The 20,288-nt window shown below is 41.2% G+C and overlaps 2 protein-coding genes across 7 annotated transcripts in view; one reads left to right on the top strand and one right to left on the bottom strand.

The window, feature by feature from the left end:
* Positions 1-209: 209 nt before the first annotated feature.
* tent2 (terminal nucleotidyltransferase 2) lies at positions 210-6,173 on the bottom strand. Of its 4 annotated transcripts, none has more exons than XM_020594578.1 (15): positions 6,083-6,173; positions 5,602-5,753; positions 5,061-5,168; positions 4,669-4,924; positions 4,448-4,562; positions 4,282-4,370; positions 4,115-4,172; positions 3,729-3,795; positions 3,560-3,636; positions 3,251-3,379; positions 3,112-3,155; positions 2,502-2,638; positions 1,745-1,836; positions 1,580-1,659; positions 210-1,468 (listed from the first exon to the last, which is right to left on the bottom strand). In XM_020594578.1, the coding sequence occupies exons 2-15, from the start codon at positions 5,718-5,720 to the stop codon at positions 1,382-1,384; spliced, it is 1,458 nt and encodes a 485-aa protein (XP_020450234.1). In that variant the 5' UTR covers positions 5,721-5,753; positions 6,083-6,173; the 3' UTR covers positions 210-1,381. The 4 variants fall into 4 exon arrangements, with proteins under 4 accessions (XP_020450234.1, XP_020450232.1, XP_020450235.1 ...); XM_020594576.1 differs by having other exon boundaries at positions 6,097-6,173; XM_020594579.1 differs by having other exon boundaries at positions 5,061-5,153; positions 6,097-6,173.
* Positions 6,174-6,928: 755 nt separating this feature from the next.
* homer1b (homer scaffold protein 1b) overlaps positions 6,929-20,288 on the top strand; it is a 23,263-nt gene continuing 9,903 nt past the window's right edge. The window contains exons 1-5 of one of the 3 annotated variants that reach the window (XM_020594402.1): positions 6,929-7,522; positions 12,747-12,903; positions 14,431-14,562; positions 16,881-16,973; positions 19,453-19,601. In XM_020594402.1, the coding sequence (XP_020450058.1) occupies positions 7,518-7,522; positions 12,747-12,903; positions 14,431-14,562; positions 16,881-16,973; positions 19,453-19,601 (536 nt within the window). In that variant the 5' untranslated portion in view covers positions 6,929-7,517. Of the gene's footprint in view, positions 7,523-12,603; positions 12,904-14,430; positions 14,563-16,880; positions 16,974-19,452; positions 19,602-20,288 lie in introns of those variants that run through there. The other 2 variants (XM_020594403.1, XM_020594401.1) reach the window with 2 other exon arrangements.

The raw sequence follows: 20,288 nt of genomic DNA, 5'->3' as shown, positions 1-20,288 counted from the left end.
CTGATGACAGAGGAAATCCGCATTCCCTTGTGGAATTAAAACATCTGGTGGACCAGGTTGATTTTTCACTGCAAGGTGGTCAAATATGTCAGTGTGATGGGTTAACAAATGTTTATTGTTCAGTATTATCTACTTTCCATATCCCAAAGGACTGTTATACCACTGTGAATGAAAGCTGAAAAAACTAAGCAAAAACAACAACCCAGAGATACAAGTGTACAGTTTAATATGGATTTGGCACTTCTATTAACATAGCCAAGAATTTATTGGGCTTCACCTAGAGCTCAAAAGCTCAAGATATAAAGTGAAAACAATCATACATGTTCAGATATGATTTTTTTTTAAGAAACTTTTAAAAGTCAGTAATGTACAAAAGAGCTGAGGAAATATAGAAAAGAGGGAAGAAAGGTTCCACTCAAAAGTGTAAATCCTTTAAATAACTTATGACTGTGAACAGTCAACGGGTGCAGCATAAAAGTGACATCTGTTAGGAAATAATACAAACAAGGAGAGGCAATATCCAGGCTGCGGTCTCTTCACAACTCTCCAGTGATCACCTCAGAATCTTTTAATTTGTGACACTAACTTATACACAATAACAAGCCCAGATTTCAGAGCAGCTTAAAAACTCAGTGATGCTGAAAAAGGAGAGGGCCTTTAATGCATGTTTAGAAAAATGTTCTTACTTTGCCACTGACTCAGAAAAATAGAAAAAAGGCTTTAATGTTACACATTGGTCCAGATAGGCAATAGACTATATACACTAAACATATGTGGTGGTAACTAATTATCTTTTAATCTTAAGAGCAGTACGGCTGGATGTGAATGCGGATGTAACTAAAACTAAGAGCAGAGATAAATGTGGCTGAGACTAGGCTTTCCAACCTAACTACTGTGGCTTCTATTTAGGACAGCTTCAGATATGAGCAGATTACTGGAACCATTTTGTATCTTATAGTTTTTAGCTACTTTCCACTGTGTGCATTTGGAAGAATGGCCTGTAGCAGCAATAACCACCTCTAATAACACTGACCATTGTTCTCATGCTTCAGTGCAGCATCTCTCGGTTTAAGTTTTGATTTCAGTCTTCTGGTGTCACTCCACAAATATTTTATGTTAATTTCCACTTGTTTACTAAAATAATATCCATTACAGAAATTCTGCAAAAGCAATCGAGTAACTGATGCAGTAAATTCAACAGGTACTGCCATAGGACACATAGTATGGGACCAATCTGCAGGCAGTCGCAGCTTTTAGTCCCAGATTCTTTCTGGCTGTGAGGTGCAGAGGCAGCAGGGCTCCTCTCAGCGCATCCCAAAGGTCTCTCATCATTTCAGGGCACAGGCCCGTCTTGTGGTAGAAGCCTCCAGTCAGCTTGTTCTTATCTCTTGGATGACTCTTTATTAATGATGGCTCTGACTGGGAGGATCGAGTCCAGGTCCTTCCTCTGCTGCAGTATCTGACATGACTGCACAGACACAGAGAGGTGAGAAGCAGGAGAATTATAAAATAACATTCAGGCGGCACACAGGGGGTCGGAGGAAGAAAATGTGAAGTCAGCACCAGGACCAACATGTACCTCCACAAACTGGGCTTTGATGGCATCAAACTTCATCTTCTCATGGACTGCCCTGGCAACGTTATTCTTTTCAAATGGCTCTGAAACACAAGGCATCACTATCACTGACTGTGACATTTTGTGGTGCTGGTGGCAGTAGCCTGTTATATCCACTGAAATGTTTACCTTCTACACATATGTATTTGTTTCTCCACTCTTTAGAACTGGGCTTAGGCAAAGCTCTGCCCTCTCGAACAGAGATCACCTGCTTATCCCACCTGCAAGACACAGCAAAGGGAACCATTTAGTGCTTATTAGACAAAACATGAACACAATGACAAAGGCCACTCAGGACCTTATCAGTAGCTTTGGAGATTTTAGCTAATTAAAGGCAAAATATGCACACTTTACTGCCAACAGACAAAGGGGAAGTCTGCAAACAGATTCTGTACCTCCCAAGCTTTAGTTATAATTCATTGCACTATAATACACCTGCTGGGGAAAAGTCATGTGAACATGTAGCATTTTTATTATTGTCAAAATGCAATTTGTACATCAAAGGCAAAACTATGTTAAATCCCTTAACACACACGACCTGCTCCAGCATTGGACATCATAAAATGTAAAATCAACGCATATTTGTGTGCTAAGTTTTAGTGGCATGGCGCAGTAACACACACATACAGCAAACACAGGGACCGTGGTATGTCATGTTAGTGCTGTGTAAGGCCAAAGGTCCCAGCTGCTCCTGTCTTTCACCCAGAAACATGAAACCAGAGAAGATGACACAGACTAGAGAGAGAGAGAGAGAGAGAGAGAGAGAAAGAAGAAGAAGAAGTTGGGAAGAGGAGCAAGAGACAGGGAATGAAAACGAGCAGGCAAAAAGACCCATGGATGCATTGTGAAACATTAAACTCAGTAACATGATGTCCTTGGGAGATACCTGAAGTCCATGGCATAGTATTTGAGAAAGCCCAAAAACAGATCTCCCAGAGAGGATGGATTTCTTGAGATGTAGGGGGGGACTTGTTTGGATCCCTCTGGAACCATGTTAATGTCCATGAAGGGATTAAAACACTCCTGAAAATCGAGGCACAGGACAAAAGGACAGAAACTTAAAACTGAGTGACACAGAGGGTTATGGGATGTCTTTGGTGTTCTGCCCACAACACTTTCATTTGAAAAAGTCATTTTGGAACCTTCACATACAATGTATCTATTTTATAAGTGTCTGCAGGGAGTTTTACTTCATGTATGTCTTGATATTCTGGGAGTTTTTCCTCCCCTGCTTGCTCAAGGGGGATTTTTTTGGGTTGTCCCTATGTAATAATAGTGATAACAGTAAGGTCTAAACCTTACTTTGTAAAGTGTCCTGAGATGACTTTTGTTGTGATTTGGCGCTATACAAATAAAATTGATTTGTTTGTTGACGATATACAAAGACGTTTTTAGCTGAACTTAGTGTAAATTCCCTGGTCAGAAAGAAAAAAAAATGTCTAAACTGATACTTGAAATCAAATTTACATGACTGCAAAATCAATGCAAGCACTTACTGGATAGTCCCTCTGCAGAGAAGGAAGGACAGGTTCTTTACGAGCTATAAAGAAAACAACACATACATGACGTAATTTACCGTAAGCCGACAGTAAATGGAAATGACAAAAATATTTGTGTGTGTGAGACTGTACATACTCTGGAGGTAGTGCAGGACCATCAGCACCAGTGTGTAGCTGCTCAGTGTTCCTTTGCTGGCATCATTGATTTGATTGTGTCGTGCCCACTTTTTGATGACAAGGATCATGGGTCTTATCCTGAGATCAGCTGAGAGAGATCATGCAAACACAGCATGTCAAAAAACGTTTCTGCCTTCCTTGCAATAAACAGCTCCACTGCTTATGGATGGATTAATTAACAGTCACAGTTAGAATGGACTTAGGAATAGACAGAGGAAGTTACAAATGTGAGTAGTACAGATATAAAAATATTACTTGTCTCCCTCACCATAGGCGTAACTCCTCAGAAGGAATGTGTTTCTGATGCCCACTGTGTTGTTTATGTTCAGATCAAACTCCAAATCACTAAAGGGGGGAGGAGTAAAAGGCTCATAAGCATGTGTTTCTAATTCGATGATGTTGCTGTGGTTTGATGATTTCAAGTGTTTTGCTCCTACCTGCCTTTCTCTCTGAACCTGAGGATCGGCACTTTGGCTCTGATCAGCTGAGTCCTCTCCAAATATGCTATAAATCAAAACAAGCATCATCGGATTTATGATGGTTCCAGTTGCTTTTTCAGTAAACGTGAAACTCTTTTTCCACATGGTAAATAGCCCCACCTAGTGGTGTTTATCGGGAACATAACATTTGGGGAAATAAAATTCACAAACGATCCCAAAATGTTTAATCTTGCTTGACAAACATGTTGGCTACATGTGGCAAAGCTGAACAATAACTAAACAGTTAGACCGTAACAAAAACTGTTTCCAACCTTGCTGAAAATTAATAACAGACCATTATTATTTTAAAAGATATGATATTTGCTGAATTGTTTATTACTCACAGAGTGATTTGAATAATCTTTGGAGGGCCGAGAGCAGAAGAAGAGGATCCGCTCTTGTCTGAAAGAGATAAAAGTGCAGGTGTTCAAGAGGAAGTGGCTATTTGCGATTGTACATTTTACACATGCAAATTCTGGATGACATTCAGAGCAGAGTCAGACATACTTACTTTTTCTTTGAGGACCAGACATAGATCTGCATCACTGCTCCGGCAGCCCAGTCCATTCATAGAAGATCCAGTCAAGTAAAGCCGTGCATCTGCAAGAAACACACTAAGTGAATAAGAACCAAAACAGAGAGTCAGCATAGAACAACCGCCTCTAATTCCTACATACCTGCAAAGACACACTGTATGTCTTGCTGAAGCCGAGCTCGGCATATCTCCTTCTGAGTCAAATCAGAAGCTTGCTGCTGACATGCCTCAAACAGCTCCACCATCTGATCACTCAGCTGAGAGCACAAACACATGCAACGCTGACTAAACCAAGTGCAGCTGTATGAAGAATTCATCTGACTTGATGTATGTCAGGGGCAAGTTAAGGTCATCTGACAATACCTTGTCCTTAGCGTAGGCCTGCAGGCTGTTGGAGCTTTCTGGACCAGCAAGTCCATGATGGTGGGAATGGGAGTGTGGGCTGGGATAAGAGTCATCAAAATCATTGAAGGATGGCCTCAAAGACCCAGTCACCACTTGGTCAGGGCGACTAGGGGGAGGAGGGCCCCGAATTACAGGGGAGCCTATCCGCGGGTGGGGAGAGGAATCGAGGCGTTGGCGCTTTACAACATGGGGGCTATATTGGCCATTCTGCCTCCTGGAAGAAACATAATGATATGGAAATGTGATGAGACATGTTAAAGACAAATATTCATAAAATGAATGTGAGTTTACAGAAACAGCAGAATGAGTCTGAGATTGTTCAGTAGTGTACTAATGGGGAAATGACATACTTGTGCCCACTGGTCATATTTGGTGTATGAGGAAGTGAGACAGAAGCGGTGGATGGTGGGTGTTTCCATTCATATGGAGGCAACCTCTGAACTCTAGGAACATAAAAGCTAATGAAACACAAACATATATTACTGTAAAAGGATTGATGAATAAAGGAAACACTGTTTCAAATGAGCACAACCTTAGAGAAAATAAATAAAGGATGAGAAAACTAACAAATATCTGTTTTGTCTTTATTGTACATATCAAATCTTTCTTTGACCATCACAGTGAGGACAAAGTCATAGTTATCTCAGGGAACAGTTTACATTTAGCATGTCTCAGACACTGAGACACTACAAGCTTCAGGACTGGACAGTCTGGGAGATCCGATTATACGAGTAAAGATCATTTAACTGTGACTTAGTAATTATACATCTAAATTTCGATAAAGGCTAACGAAAACGGGTCCAACCTGTGACCTTTAGCAGTAAACTTTTATTTTCCTAACGCTGCTAATGTCCAGCACTCCAGTGCACTTAGTTTGTTCGTCAGGCTCACCTGTTGACATCTGTCGGGCTTTGGTGGTTGTAATCATAATACCTAGGCGCAGGGGGTTGTGAGTACAGGCCGTTACTGTAGGCTGATGCCCCCCTTGGTGCAGGGCTGTGGGGGTACATGCTGCGGTTCTTTACGAAGCTTCAGCATCAACACTGACCCGAAAGAAAATAAAAGCATGACATGACAATCGGTGGAGTCGGCAATGAACAACAGACAATGGCACCGAAGAGAAATGAAAGTGCCACAAAAAGCTACTGAGGAAACCGAAACTTACCGGGGTTGGTCCAGCTATGAAACAAGCTAGCAAACCTTAGCTCGTGCTAAGCTACATCTAGAGACAGAGCTGTGCCTAGGTAGCTAATTCAAACGTTCTTACTGTTACATGGTATTAAAGACGTTTCCTCTGTATGTATGTGAGGAATAGGTCTATGGAAACATAGACTAAATGCTACAAACGTTTTATTTTAAGTAAAACCCATACCATGTCAAACTCACCAGACTGCATTTCACATGTAAACAAAACTGAAGGTGCTATGATGCATTTCTATAGAGCTAATTTCCTGTGTACGCGCTTCCGCATTAATTTAAAGGGGACGTACACACGTTCAAATAAGCTTATATGTGTGACCCAACACAATCAATTCTCCAGTTGTTTGTGTACTGATATTTACCAGATATGGCGGACTCTTCACATTTTTCATTATTCAGTCACCTAAAAAATAGATTATAGTGCACTGTCTATTTTGCAGGTAGCCAAATTATTTATTAACAGATAAATCATGGAGCATGAACTTGGTTATTTATTGGTTTTTTATTATCAAATTGTATTTCCAGAAATTTTGGGTATTAAAGTGGGAATTATATATTACAACCTTGAAATATCAGTTTCCTGAGGTGCGTATGCTACTTCCCAATAATCATTAATCAACAAAACATCAAATGACATCAGTCTCTTGAGCTGCTGACGTCACTGCGGAGGCCGGTGTCGTGATGTCAGCAGCTCAGTACTGACAGGGTTGTGGGTAGGAGGGAATGGGATGCATCAGCCAGAAGTGGAGCGGTTTGGGGGCGTGGTGCACTCAAGGGTCTGTGGATAGGCTTAGATCAATAAAAAAACATATAAGGCTACTGCATAAAAACTGCATGATATTCAGATGCAAACAACTCCACATACCAGCAATAATAAGGAGACCAGGAATTCGTCATGCGAACAAGTAAAAACATGGGCATAAATTAATGTTATCCTTATCCTTATGTTGCACAAGAACAAGAGATTAGGTTTATACCAAGGCCCCTGCCAGCTTTATTATAGCCATGAACTGCTAATACTGAGAGTGTGGAATATCTGTGAAATAGCCATAGTCTGGGCGAGAGAGTGGGGGTGTAACCGTGAGCCTATGCTAATGAGAGAGAGAGAGAGAGAGAGAGAGAGAGAGAGAGAGAAAGAGATACGCGCGGGTGGATAGTGTGATGCTGTGCGTTGTCTACTGTCTAAACGAGGGTGGTCTTTCTTGGTTCAGGCAGCAGGGTTTCTCCACCCTTCCAACGAGGATCTGTCATTTATACCACAACAGCAGGACGCCTGTCGAATTTCCATTGGACTCTGCGCTGGATCTCTCACAGCGCCGATACTTCTGCTGCTGCTTCATCGCCAAACGCTCAACGCCAGTGGTGGAGAAGAAAATCTGATTTCCGTGCCATGTGTAGAACGACATGTATGTGTGAATTCATGCGGTGACAGCGGAGGGGAATGGAGCAGTTGTCATCAAATTCCTGCAGATGCAACGACAGTGATACAAGGGAGGCTATCGTGTAAAGAGAAGACCTTCATACGCAGCAGCCAATCCGAGAGATCCGTTTTTATTGCCAGTGAAAGGATCAGTAGTCAGGTGTCGCCTTTCATTTCAGCTACAACAATGGGGTAAGTGTGATTATTATGGCACAAACTGACTGAGTTTCCTTTCTGTATCCATAGCAGCTGAGGTTGTCTTACAAGGTATTAACTTCCAAGCCATGGAAGCCACACCACGCATAACAATGACCCAGGTGTATGAATCCATCTGTCCTACATGACGGTGACGGTGGATATATAGTTCAGGCAGGCTGTCTGACAAATGTGGTTGAGTAGTGATGGTCTTGATTTGCGGCACACTAAGACAACAATTTCTGTAGCATGTAATGAAGCAATGTCTGCCTTTCTCTTCTGAACATGCTGTTTAAAAAATCCAAATACACTTAAGGCCCGACACCTTGGTTTACCAATGCAGGTGCAGAAGTTGCCCCCATCATCAAACTTTTCAGATGAACATAGGGGGTTAATCTGAAGTGACTCCCAAAGTTGCCCTACCAGGGGTGGCTATATAGGAATTTCTTGGTGTGCTCACAAAGATGAAGCAACATTGAAATTCTTTACTATTCCACAATCCATTATTTCAGTCCTGGAACAGTGAGAGAGGGAATAGGAATGCTGTTTTTTAGGACTTTCCCTCTCACCATTTACTCTCCAACTGCATTATAAACAGTTATGTAATTCTGAAAGCAAGCATGTGTACGAGCAGAATCTGTTCTCAGATAGTCTGATGTCTGTGATCTGATGTACTGCACATTCTGTTCCTGGTTCTGCTGTGTGGAGAAACTCTGAAACAGTATAAAGTCAGAAGCAGGGGAATGTCGTTAGCTACAGCGCTGACAGAAAGTGGCTTCCTGTCTTTATGGAAGCACTGTGACCACTACCTTATACATTATACATACTCAACAACATCACCCATCAGTGAAATATCCGACTAGTGCGTGGTGCTGCTCATTTGCATGTCCCTTAACCCTGGGATCAGCAGTCCATTTCCCCCACCAAGCCTGCCGTTCATTAGCAGCTGTCTCCCACAGTTCATTGTGATTAATTGCACAGCGGGAGGTTAACAATATGGCACAGGCATGGTGTGATTTCAAGGCATCAGCCCAAACTCCTGCATTAACTATTTACAACACTCCGGAGGCTTCCGAAGCACCCACTCTGCCCTCCTACATGTGGGCAGCACATCATTCAGCGCTCTCCCACTCAGCTTCGGCTCGCCACTGGGCTCTGCAATACTGGTGACTAAGTTACTGTTATGCAACTGACTCAGTGACTCAGTTGATCCACAGTGGAATAAATTGTAAACCGTTATTCAAAACACTTTGGTGCATACAGCATGTTTATTAAAGTCTGAGTATGTGCAGATGAGATGCAAGGGTACATAGGTGCAGATCGGTTGTCTAGCAGTAATGGCACAGACAGACAGAGTCATGTTTCACTTCCGGCCTCGTGGCCCGATACCAAGCCAGAGAGAAGAACATTAATGCCGGACGAGAACTGGAGATGCCTATCAACACTGTCTGTGGTGCGCTCTCACTTCCTTGGGCAAATACAATTAACGCACAGATGGACTCAGTTTCTCTCTCTGTCTTTGTTTGTGTGGGTGGGTGACAGAGAGTGAGTGTGTGTGTTCACAGGCAGGCACATCGCAGGTCACCCAAGCTGCTCCCAGTAGATGGAGCAACAGGGAGCTCTCATTTAAAGACTTCTCTCTGCCTTAAACACGATCTGCTTGCCTTTGAGCTCTACTAGGTTGAATTAACGACAAACTATGGAAACAAGGACAACTTCTGGAGAGTAGAGGAGTGGAGGTGGATCTGGAGGTGGCAAGGGGAAGTGAAAGCTCCTGAGATGGGTCATTTCATCTGGCTTCTGGTTCAGTGTCAGTGTTTGCAGAAATAGGAGCAGTTGCATAGTTACAGGCGACACACTGAAGTAGAAAATGAAAGCTTTTATAGTGTAAAATGACTCTGTGTGTGTATAAGCTTTTTGGTTACGTATTGTGACCTGTAGATTTGTGCATCAGATCCCTGGAGCACTAGAGGCACTATAGGCAACACATGTCGCCACTCCTGTAGATGTCTGTGTGAGTGTGTAAGTGTGCAAGTTCAGTGCTGATCACAGATCAGTACCTAGGGCAAGTGTGCAGAGCTGAGCTGTGTGTCTTAGCTTAACATATTTTCAAAGCTGGTTCACCCCAGTCACAAAATCCTACAAGCAAAGGTAACCAGTCACCTAGCCATGTTTTTGGTCATTAGTTTTTAAATATTTCATACACTATTTGTTTATACACTAATGCTGCCCACAGACACCACAGTCAATAGTAGCATGGGACTGTTTCTTTGGTAGAAAGTAGTTCAAATAAAACTGTTCACAGTGAAGGCTGTGGATTATCAGACTTTAATGATATATTATATTTAGGTATATTTTTCCATTGACCTCAATTTAACTGGGTGAAGGCAGAAACATCTCAAAATCTCAGTAAATAAAATCAATACTATCAAAGGGTCAGTTCTTATTAGTGGTCTACAATGGCACTCCTTTGTGTTTTCTAAAAAAATACCTGCACTCAGTTAATGTCTGTGGTAAAACAATTACTGTAATAAATGAAAAATAAATCTTGAGATGCTCCAATTTAAAACTTTACTTTAAAAATGTACCATTTTGAAATCTGTGCCTTATCATATCAGTCAAAAATGTGTTTTAGTCCACAGACTGATGAATTCAAGCTAAGAGTTGCTGACTTTGATGTCATCAATAAGAGTAAGAGAGCATCTCAAAAACACTACAGACTAACACAAACTAACATTTGCAACATCAGTAATCCAATATCCAGTTCTCCAGAACACATTTCACATGATACTAAAAAAAAGTATATAAGTTATATATGAACATTGTATATTGCTTTCCTTAGTGTGGCCCTTACATCCATCATTGTCTTACAGAAGTCAATACAAGTGTCTTGGACATGTAGCTGTTTGACACTTGTCATGCTTCTTTGTTTAAAACTCTTATTGCATTCCAGAAAGTTCAGGTTTGAACAACATAGTTATAGTTTATGTAATTCTTTATACCACTCAGTGTGGCAGTTCAGTGTGTCCCACTCCCTCCAGCTCCTTCTCTTAGAAGACAGGTGGATTCATCAGTGCTCTACATTCATTACCTTCTCCACATTCTCTTCATCCCTCTCTCCTTCTCTCACTTCATCGCTCTCCCTCCCTCTCTCAGTGCGCCTTGCCTCCTCTCTCTGGTTTAACATTCATGTTCCATCACCTGCCCTTGTGTCATGCCGTGTGCTCTGCATGCTAAACACCTCCTCCTCCTCTTCATCCTCTTCCTCCTACACACTTTCTCCTTTAGCACTCATTTGCCTTCCACTGAAATTACCCCCTCGCTGACGCTCAAACTTTTTCTTGTTTTCCTCTTCCATTCCCTCCGACCACATTCCCTCTCCTATAATAATGTGGGCAGCTTGGTGTTTGCCACATTCAGTCTTGTTTGCATGTATTTCATGAAATCATGGACGATTTAAGCATGTCAGGGCATTCCCTGCTCGTTCTCGTTCTCTTTGTTGCTACATCTGTGTATCCACCATGCAACCTATGTTAGTGCCAGAGTTCATTGCTGGAGTGTAAGAAGGTGAGTGTGATCTGAACTGACCTCCATGCTGTCCCATAACCATGTCCACTGTCAGGATATTGGCTCAGTCCAATGTATATACAATGTATTATTTTTTTATTTAATAAAGCAGCATTCAAATTAAATCACATTCCATCATTTACTGCGTTGTCTTGTAAAAGTTCACTTGTAGGAGTAGTTATTGCTTTTTTTGACAACTGGTGGGTGTCATTTTGGAACAAAACTCTTTGGCACAGGCATCCGTGTAAAAATCAAAGCACAAGAACACTGCTGTGTTTGGTACACACACAATCAAGTAACAACAAGTGCAAAATTTGCCACAGCTCCATCAAATTATGCAATGAAAAATGATGCCTGTTGCCAAGCAGCTCTTGCACAGATCATACGGACAGGCTGTGGTTGTGTGATGTGTGCCGGGGGAGAGTTGAAATGACTCACAGTTCCGCCACTTACACTGCTGTTGATGATTATGATAATTCGCACACAGCACTCCACAAGCAGCTTTGTGGAATGGCATTAATCATCCTAGATTCACTCTCTGACTTCCTATACTCCCCAATTCCCCATCATTCTCTTTGTTTTTCTATCAAACTTCTCTCTCTCTCTCTCTCTCTCTTCCCCTGTCTCTGTATATTTTTTCCCCCAGTCCTGGCTAATCACACACAGGAGGGGTGCTGCTACTGAATTTTAATATTCATTTATACAGCGAGCCTTTGATGCCCCCCATCACCCCCTCAGTGCAGTGTAAGCACTTCTCTATCTCCCGCTCTGCCAGCAGTGCCAGCCCAGAATATCTCCCTCTGCACCCTGCGCTTTCAATGTGTGTGTATGTGTACTGACTGTAGATATTACCCAAGAAGCCCCAACAATGCTGGAATTTACAGTATGTGGGCATTGTAAGACCAAGGAGTGAGGCATAAATGGATGAAGGCGGAAGCTGGTGCACAAAACAAAGATAACTTTTATATAATCCCCAACAGCAGTAGGGCTGAATCTAAACTGTGGTTTTGGTGTCATACAGAGGTCAGTAAGGAATTAAACCATCTCAGCTGAACCCATCCACCTAGTGTATACACTCCCACATAAATACAGATTTATAATTTCCTCATGTTTGTGTCATTGTGTGTGTTTATGCATTATATATGTGGAAACTGCAGCTCTGTGAGGTGTGTCTATGGTAGTTAACCATGGCCTACTGTCTATATTTAGTCTTCAACCCTCTCCTTTCTCCCCCCATGCTCCCCTGTGTGACCCTCACTCAGTGCTGCAGGCATTCCCATATCAGAACAAGGAGCGACAGCGCTGCCTTACACAGAGAGAAGGAAAGACAGTTTCTACTGGATAACATGCATTTAGTATGTAGAGAGAATGTATGAGAGGAAGTGCAGACTTGAGATGAATGTGGGAACTCTGCTGTAGTTTAAATGTTCAGTTAGCTGGTCATCCATGTTCCACAAGTCAGTGAGTAAATGTAGCAGTCCTCTGATAGCCTCTCTTTCTGTGGTCTAACTATGGAGGATGGCCAGATGGTAATTCGGTTGCCAAGGAGATCGGACTCCCCCGTGGGTGGGAGATTCGGTGCTGGTGGTGGGTTCGGTGAGACTTTGGTGTTGCGTCACAAAGAGGTTCACCACTTCTTCTTTGTCCCCTTCAGGGAGCAGCCCATCTACAGCACACGGGCCCACGTCTTCCAGATCGACCCCAACACCAAGAAAAACTGGCTGCCCACTAGCAAGCATGCCGTAACTGTCTCCTACTTCTATGACAGCACGCGCAATGTCTACCGCATCATCAGCCTGGATGGCACCAAGGTGAGATTCTGATTGGGATTGCTACTGTACACCTTGCACACTTTTTCACACATATTGTGATCTACTGAGTGTTGATAGTGCTCTGCACTGGTTTCTAATGTGTAAACACATCCTAAAAGAGCTCAGTGTTGCAGCTTGCCCCAGGATTAGCTGCTCATGTTTCAATATGTCTGTGCAGCTACTGTATTTGTGAGTTTGTCTGTATGTGTCTGTATGCACTGTATGCATGTCTCAGGATATTCTTGTTAGAGATCATGGAGCGATAGTTCTGATGTGTGTGATGTGATGGACGAAGAGCTCAGCTTGACTAAAGTTAGAGGAGAGTTCTTTATAGGGACAGGGCAGTCACACACATGCACACTCTCCACCGGTTATGTAGGGAGGAGCGCCGAAGGTAAATGAGAAAAACAACTGTGTGCTAGAAGAAATAACTATAGTGGCACAGATAGAAAAGTGTGAAACCAGGTGAATGAGAAGAATGCAAAGATTTGGGATCAAAGTTTACATCCAGTGATCACCAAGTGTGTGTGAACCATTAGATAGTTCAATTATTGTGTAACACACACCGTCACTGACTGCTACCTTCACAAACTTATCATTATATCAGCTATTATGCAACATTGCTAATTGATCAGCCATGAATTTATTCTCCATTTGTGTTACTTAACAAAAAAAGATTATTGTATAAGATTTAGAGGGAGTCTTCTATTTTGTTCTCATGTGAATCAAAGGGTAAGGCTGGAAATGTTCCATGTATTTCATTTTGTCAGCAAATCTCATGAAAAGAGAAAAACCTCCTACTGAAGATACAAATCTTTAGAAACCAGTCATAAATACTATTTAAGCTTTCACCACATTTCAGGTTTTTCATGGCCACCATCTCCCCTCCCAGTTTGTCCTCACCAGATTTATCTGTCACTCTGGCTGTCTGCCGTGCCTGTTTGTGTCCTGTTCGCTGATGCTAGATCATCAAATTCATGGCAAAGTTAAACTTAGCAGTTCCCTTTCTAAGCAGGGACGTTACTGTGTGAGCAGGTGTGAGCCTGCACTGCTGATTGACCTCATACAAACACATACACAAACAGTACATTTGCAATTATCAGTGTTTTTTTTATTTTTTATTAATTGATTAGTAGTTTAGTACAAAATGGTTTAAACTCCTCATTGCACTGATTCGTCATTCACTGATTCAAATAGCTTGTTTTATTAAAGAATAGTCCACAGTCTACAACTCAAAGATATTCAGTTCACAATGATAAAAATAGAGAAAAGCAGCAAATCCTCATATTTGAGAAACTAGATGTGAAGCATGTTTGAGATTTTTGCTTAATAAATTATCGCTGGACCCAAATTGTTTATAATATATTCTACTGTTGTTTTGGCACGGTTGCTGAACCGGAGTCTGAGAGACACACAGTGAAGGCACTAATAATAACAGCTGCACGCACACACACATATATATATATTACACACTGCAGTAATAAAGTTAATTTAATACATATTAAGTGGGTTGCCTTTGTCTTATAGGCAATAATCAACAGCACCATCAGTCCCAACATGGCGTTCACAAAGACCTCACAGAAGTTCGGCCAGTGGGCGGACAGTCGAGCCAACACTGTCTACGGTCTGGGCTTCTCCACTGAGCATCATCTATCCAAGGTACCACACCATCGCTCACATTCAAACCACATCTACTTTACCCTTTAAGCATCAATCATAGTGTGGCTTCACCTTCCTTCTTCTCGCCCAGTTCCTGAGAGAGGATGGCATTTCAAGCCTTAATGAGGCTTTTTTTCTGGGATCTCTCTGTGTGTGTGTGTTTAAGTAGTTTCTTCAGGTTTTTTTTAGGCTTTATTTGAAAGCCCGCAGTGAAGAGCCAGACAGGCAAGGGGGGTGAGAGAGAGGGGAGAGACCTGTGACACATGTCCATGGCCAGACGCAGTGTGCTGTACTGTATATGACACCCGTCGAGACCACTCAGCTATGTGGGCACCCTTTGTGCATTGAAAAGCAACTATATGTGTGGGTTCTCTTCTCTGTGTGTGTGTGTCTGAGTAGGTGGTGTATTTTCTCTTCTATAGTATGATTAAGCCCTGTTGTGAACTAGCAAGCCTCACAGCTTCCCCACTGTCACAGTGCACGCACGCGCACACGCACACACACACACACACACACACACACACAACAACCTCACATTCATACACATCCATGCAGTACTGACACGTCCTTTGTGTCAAGAATACAAGGATAAAGAGACTGATACTGATAACAATGCCTGATATTAGAGACATTTATTGTCACGTTGCATACTGGACATTAATAACACTTAACGCTGGCCATTTTTTCCTTAAATGTTTTTATATGTTATGTTTCATAAGTGTAAAATGAACAGGGTGCTTTATTGATATTACATGTAGGTCTACATTGGTGTAGCTTGGTTTATTCAGCATGAGATGTACTATGTGACCTGTCTGTGGTTCTGGAGGCAGCTTTCTGAAGTCCACAGAAATAACCTTGATTGTGTCACTGAGGTCATCTCACTTTTGGTTTGGTTTTGGGGTATGACTGCTGCTGCCTAATGACCTTTTCTTTCTAAAATTTGTTTCTTATGGGCCCCTTGGCTTCGTGAAATTTCAGTTCTAAATTGCTGGAGCACTTTGTCACTAACTGATCCCTGCTTAGTGATCAGGTGCAAATTTGTTCAATTATGTGACTGCAAAGTAGACAAACACTATAGTATGTACACTCTGGTGTTTCCCCGGGTGCAACTGTGTAAACAATAATCCATAGTAGTGGATGTTTTGTGTCTACCAGTTCATAATTCTCCTATTCTCTGACTGTGACAGTAGCCTAGTGTCACTGAAATGGCTTGTTGGGAACTTTTTCTCAGGTCTCTCTTTTGAAATATCTTAATCTTAATAAGACTTTATTATTATTATTAACAACAACAATAATAATAAAGCTTACAGTAACCTATAATATAAATCGTATTTAATGTTCTGGTCAGTTTCAAGCTTACTGTACATTACTGATACAAATCAGACTAAAATCAGAACAAAATAATAAATGTGAATTTATCAATTTTTGCAAACTTCTTCCAATTTCCCAACTTCACTTCTGGTTTAATTGACTTACTGTGGTATTTACACTGTTAACAGGAACTGTGTCTGAGGGTCCAAGTGTGCCATTCTAACAGACATCTACCACTCAATGAGAAGTATTTTTATTTTAAAGCCTAACTAATCAGATTCACTTCTCAGATAACCGCAGTGCCAACATTCCTGAAGCACTTACACCCAGAACCACTGCATTTACATCACTGTACCAGAACTACTATATTGGACTGAATTGAAGTGATATTGAGTTACTTTTTGCAACTCCACTAATGGCAGACACAAGACCGGCTCCAGCAGAGTTGTCAATTTGATTTCTTCACCACGCAGCCCTCTGCATTACTGTATACTAAATTACTCTGTAGAACTGTGGGAGTAGTGCCAGTGATGAACCGCACCCTTACAGGACGTCAGGGATATGTGAGTGTGTCTATGTGCCAGAGTGTTTATATTTGCTTAAAGCCCCTCAGCTGAGCTCACCTTACTGCTTCAGGCTCACTCTCAACAAAAATAACCTCAGAGATCAACTTCAGCCACTGACAACTTCTGATTAAAGGAAAACTCTATAAGGAAAACACAATGGCACAGTCTGCTTTGCTCTGTGTGTGTGTGATACAAAGGTTAAAAAAGTGTGACCTAGTTAGCTCATGTTTCTGAGGCATCATGGATAAGTGACTTCTTGTCTAAGTTCAACTGTGGGCTCTTTATTGGCAACAGCTTGACTCTGTCTTTCCTCTGGTTTCACAGATGACGTATTATACACTGATGTATGTGTGTGTTCATGCACATATGGCTTTGCTGAACTAATTAAACTGCAGTATTGTTGAATTAGAGTCCACATTGATGGCTGTTCTGTGTGTCCAGTTTGCAGAGAAGTTTGCAGAGTATAAAGAAGCAGCACGCCTTGCAAAAGAGAAGAGTCAAGAAAAGATGGAGATGGCCACATCTCCTTCTCAGGTACCTCCACTACACACTGGCCCAGCCCCCTAATACTTCACCATTTTGTTAGCCCAGTCCTGACCTCCTGTCACAGATGTGTTGATGATGTGATGATTTTTCCCTCATTATTATCACTGGAGGCACTGAGGAAAATTAAAAATGAAAAAGATTTGGTAGAAAACTAGATACAAAAATATGTTTAATTAGAAAATGTTGACACCAACTATTCCGGTACTATATTTAAGTAAAAGTACCAAAACATTAATGGAAAAACACTCCATTGTATAGTAGGTAAACTTCTTGGTTCACAAGCCAAAAAGTGACTCATGTGTTTCATATGGTATCTCTTAAGCTAGAAGGTAATCATTAATTATATGTTAAATAAAAGTAGCGAAGTGACAACCACAATATTTTTTTCTGAAATGTATATGAAAATACTCAAGAAAAGTGCAGGTTCTTCAAACTTATACTTAAGTAAATGTATTAAATCACTCCCAATGCATTGGAGAACCTAATTAGCCCGTATGTTAGGTATTTGTTGCATGAGACATCCAATAATAGAGTGTTTCAGGGCATGTGTAACCATGTCTGAGAGAAAATGAACTTGTTTCAGAGGAGAATCTCCAGAGAAATCTGTTCTTTAATCTAAAGGCTATTAACAGGGTTTATGTCCTCATGTGTTTGTTACGGAGGCCGCGCTGAACTGCAGTCTATTACTAGTACTATTAATGCTGCGACCCCACATGAGCGGAAATGCTACAGTACTTTGTTCTTCCCATGGGAGGATGCTTTGTAATGAAGCCAAGCACACAGCTTCGCTCTCATCAGGGGCTCACGTGCACTGACCACAACCACACCACAGCACAGAAACTAGAGGGATTGCTGTAACTGTAATGACTGCAGAAATGACAAATGCTTCCACACTATAAAAGATGCCTCAAAATACAGCTTTAATACTTAGAACTGAAAAGCTGAAACACAGACGTTTCAGCATACCTGCCTTCTTCAGTGTAAAGAAACAATGACAGAGATCAGGTATCTCTACCCACCCCATGTGATCTGTACAGCTGCACCCAGTAATAAAAACAATCAGTGCACTCCACATCCAAACATTTAACTGTAGAAAAAAACACAAAAGTTTTAACAATGCATTACTGTATCTATATAGAAAGTGATCTAAGGTGCATTGGTATAGATAGTAGACAACTAAGAAATCAGGGAGGTGATATACTGTAGATAATGCATTGACCTGTTTGCTATTTTTTGCTGAGCACACCTGACGTGTACCTTGAGTCTTTTTTGGTACGTTTGTTTGAAGTGTAGAGACTGCAGCCTGGCCTGCTATATCTTGGTGGTGTACTGAAGCTTTGTTTCACTACTGAAAGTCAGTATTTCACCCACATGCCTTCTGGCTTTCTTGCTAATCGCCAGATCCTCTAAATAAACTAAAATACATGAGAACGGAAGAAGATGAGAAAACACAGAGCTAAATGCTGCATGCTGGTCCCAATAGGCCAGAGCCCAGTGGAAATGTATCATGAACAAATATTAAATGGTATACAACTGTAATAAATGTGGAGTGCAAAATGTAATGCCAGCCATAATGCATCTCTTATCTCTCACTGCCTGCTTGTCCATTAAAGACATACAGGCAGTGTCATTTGCTGCCGTATTGTGCTCAGGCCCCGAGCAGCTCAATTATTTGTCTCATATAATTCTTTGGTTGTATGGGATGTAAGGATAAGTATTCATTTGTAATTCTGCAGTTGCTAAATACAACATTTAATGGCCTATAGGCATAGAACTGCTCACTAAGATGCACACATTTTTAGCACTACAGCACACTCCTCCCCACATGCACACACACACACTTCATTTCTCCTTCTTATTTGGGAAAGATGGTCAATTTTTTAAAACTTGTTTATTTCTTTGGTATTAAGAGGCCATTGAGATCACTCAGGTTAGTTATTACTTATTTTATATTATCACATTTAAGTTGTTTATATATAAGTAGACATATAAGTTATTATAAATTCATTAATAGTTATAGTTGATTAAACAATTAATTGGCTCAAAATAAATCATTTTTATACCAAAAGAACAATTTTTATAATCCTTCTCAAGATACGCTTCTGAAATGTGAGGACAGGGATTATTGTTTACTTTTTTAAAAATAAAATTGGACTGAATATCTCTGGGTCAGATAATCATACAGAGAAAACAATGACTCAAACTGTTTCTGTTTTTGTCATTTTAAATGCACCATTTCCTCTGAAAGAGACAACCAGGAATGATTTACTAAAAAATGTAGTAAAATGGGTAAATAGAACTAATAAATTGTATATAAGTTTCAATGATTCCAAGGTTGTTTCCTGCCACAACTAATTATGACTAGCAGTGCAATAACAACAATAATAATAATTAGAATATTTTACTAATGTTTGATTTTCAGTGTCTCCTGACAGTAACAGCAGAACAACTTTGTTTTTGCATGCAGGAGTCTCCAGCAGGCGAGCTCTCGTCACCCCTCACCCCAGTCACTCCGCCTATGGAAAACATCAATGGCACAGATGAAATTTGTGACACGCCTCCCAACTCAGATGCCCGTCCAGAGCCGTCGCAGAACGCACTGGCCTTTGCACACAGGTACATCCTCCATCGTGATGCGCTTACTGTCCCATGTTTACCATAGTTACATATATACTCTCTGTAACTGTCATGGTTTACATAGATCAGCACACCAATGATACTGAAATAGATTCATTATTTGGATTTTTTTTTCTTCCTGTTTTGCTCTGTCTCTGAGGCACGGACTTATTCACCGGGCATCTTCTGTGTCTTTCTTATCGTCTGCATGCTCCGCTATACAGTGGGTACACAAAGTATTCAGACCCCCTTAAATTTTTCACTCTTTGTTATATTGCAGCCATATGCTAAAATCATTTAAGTTCATTTTTTTCCTCATTAATGTACACACAGCACCCCATATTGACAGAAAAACACAGAATTTTTGACATTTTTGCAGATTTATTAAAAAAGAAAAACTGAAATATCACATGGTCATAAGTATTCAGACCCTTTGCTCAGTATTTAGTAGAAGCACCCTTTTGAGCTAATACAGCCATGAGTCTTTTTGGGAATGATGCAACAAGTTCACACCTGCATTTGGGGATCCTCTGCCATTCCTCCTTGCAGATCCTCTCCAGTGCTGTCAGGTTGGATGGTAAACGTTGGTGGACAGCCATTTTCAGGTCTCTCCAGAGATGCTCAATGGGGTTTAAGTCAGGGCTCTGGCTGGGCCATTCAAGAACAGTCACGAAGTTGTTGTGAAGC

Source organism: Monopterus albus, unplaced genomic scaffold (assembly GCF_001952655.1).
Source record: "Monopterus albus unplaced genomic scaffold, M_albus_1.0 scaffold23.1, whole genome shotgun sequence".
Lineage (NCBI taxonomy): Eukaryota > Metazoa > Chordata > Actinopteri > Synbranchiformes > Synbranchidae > Monopterus > Monopterus albus.
This window is presented reverse-complemented; position numbering and strand designations above follow the sequence as displayed.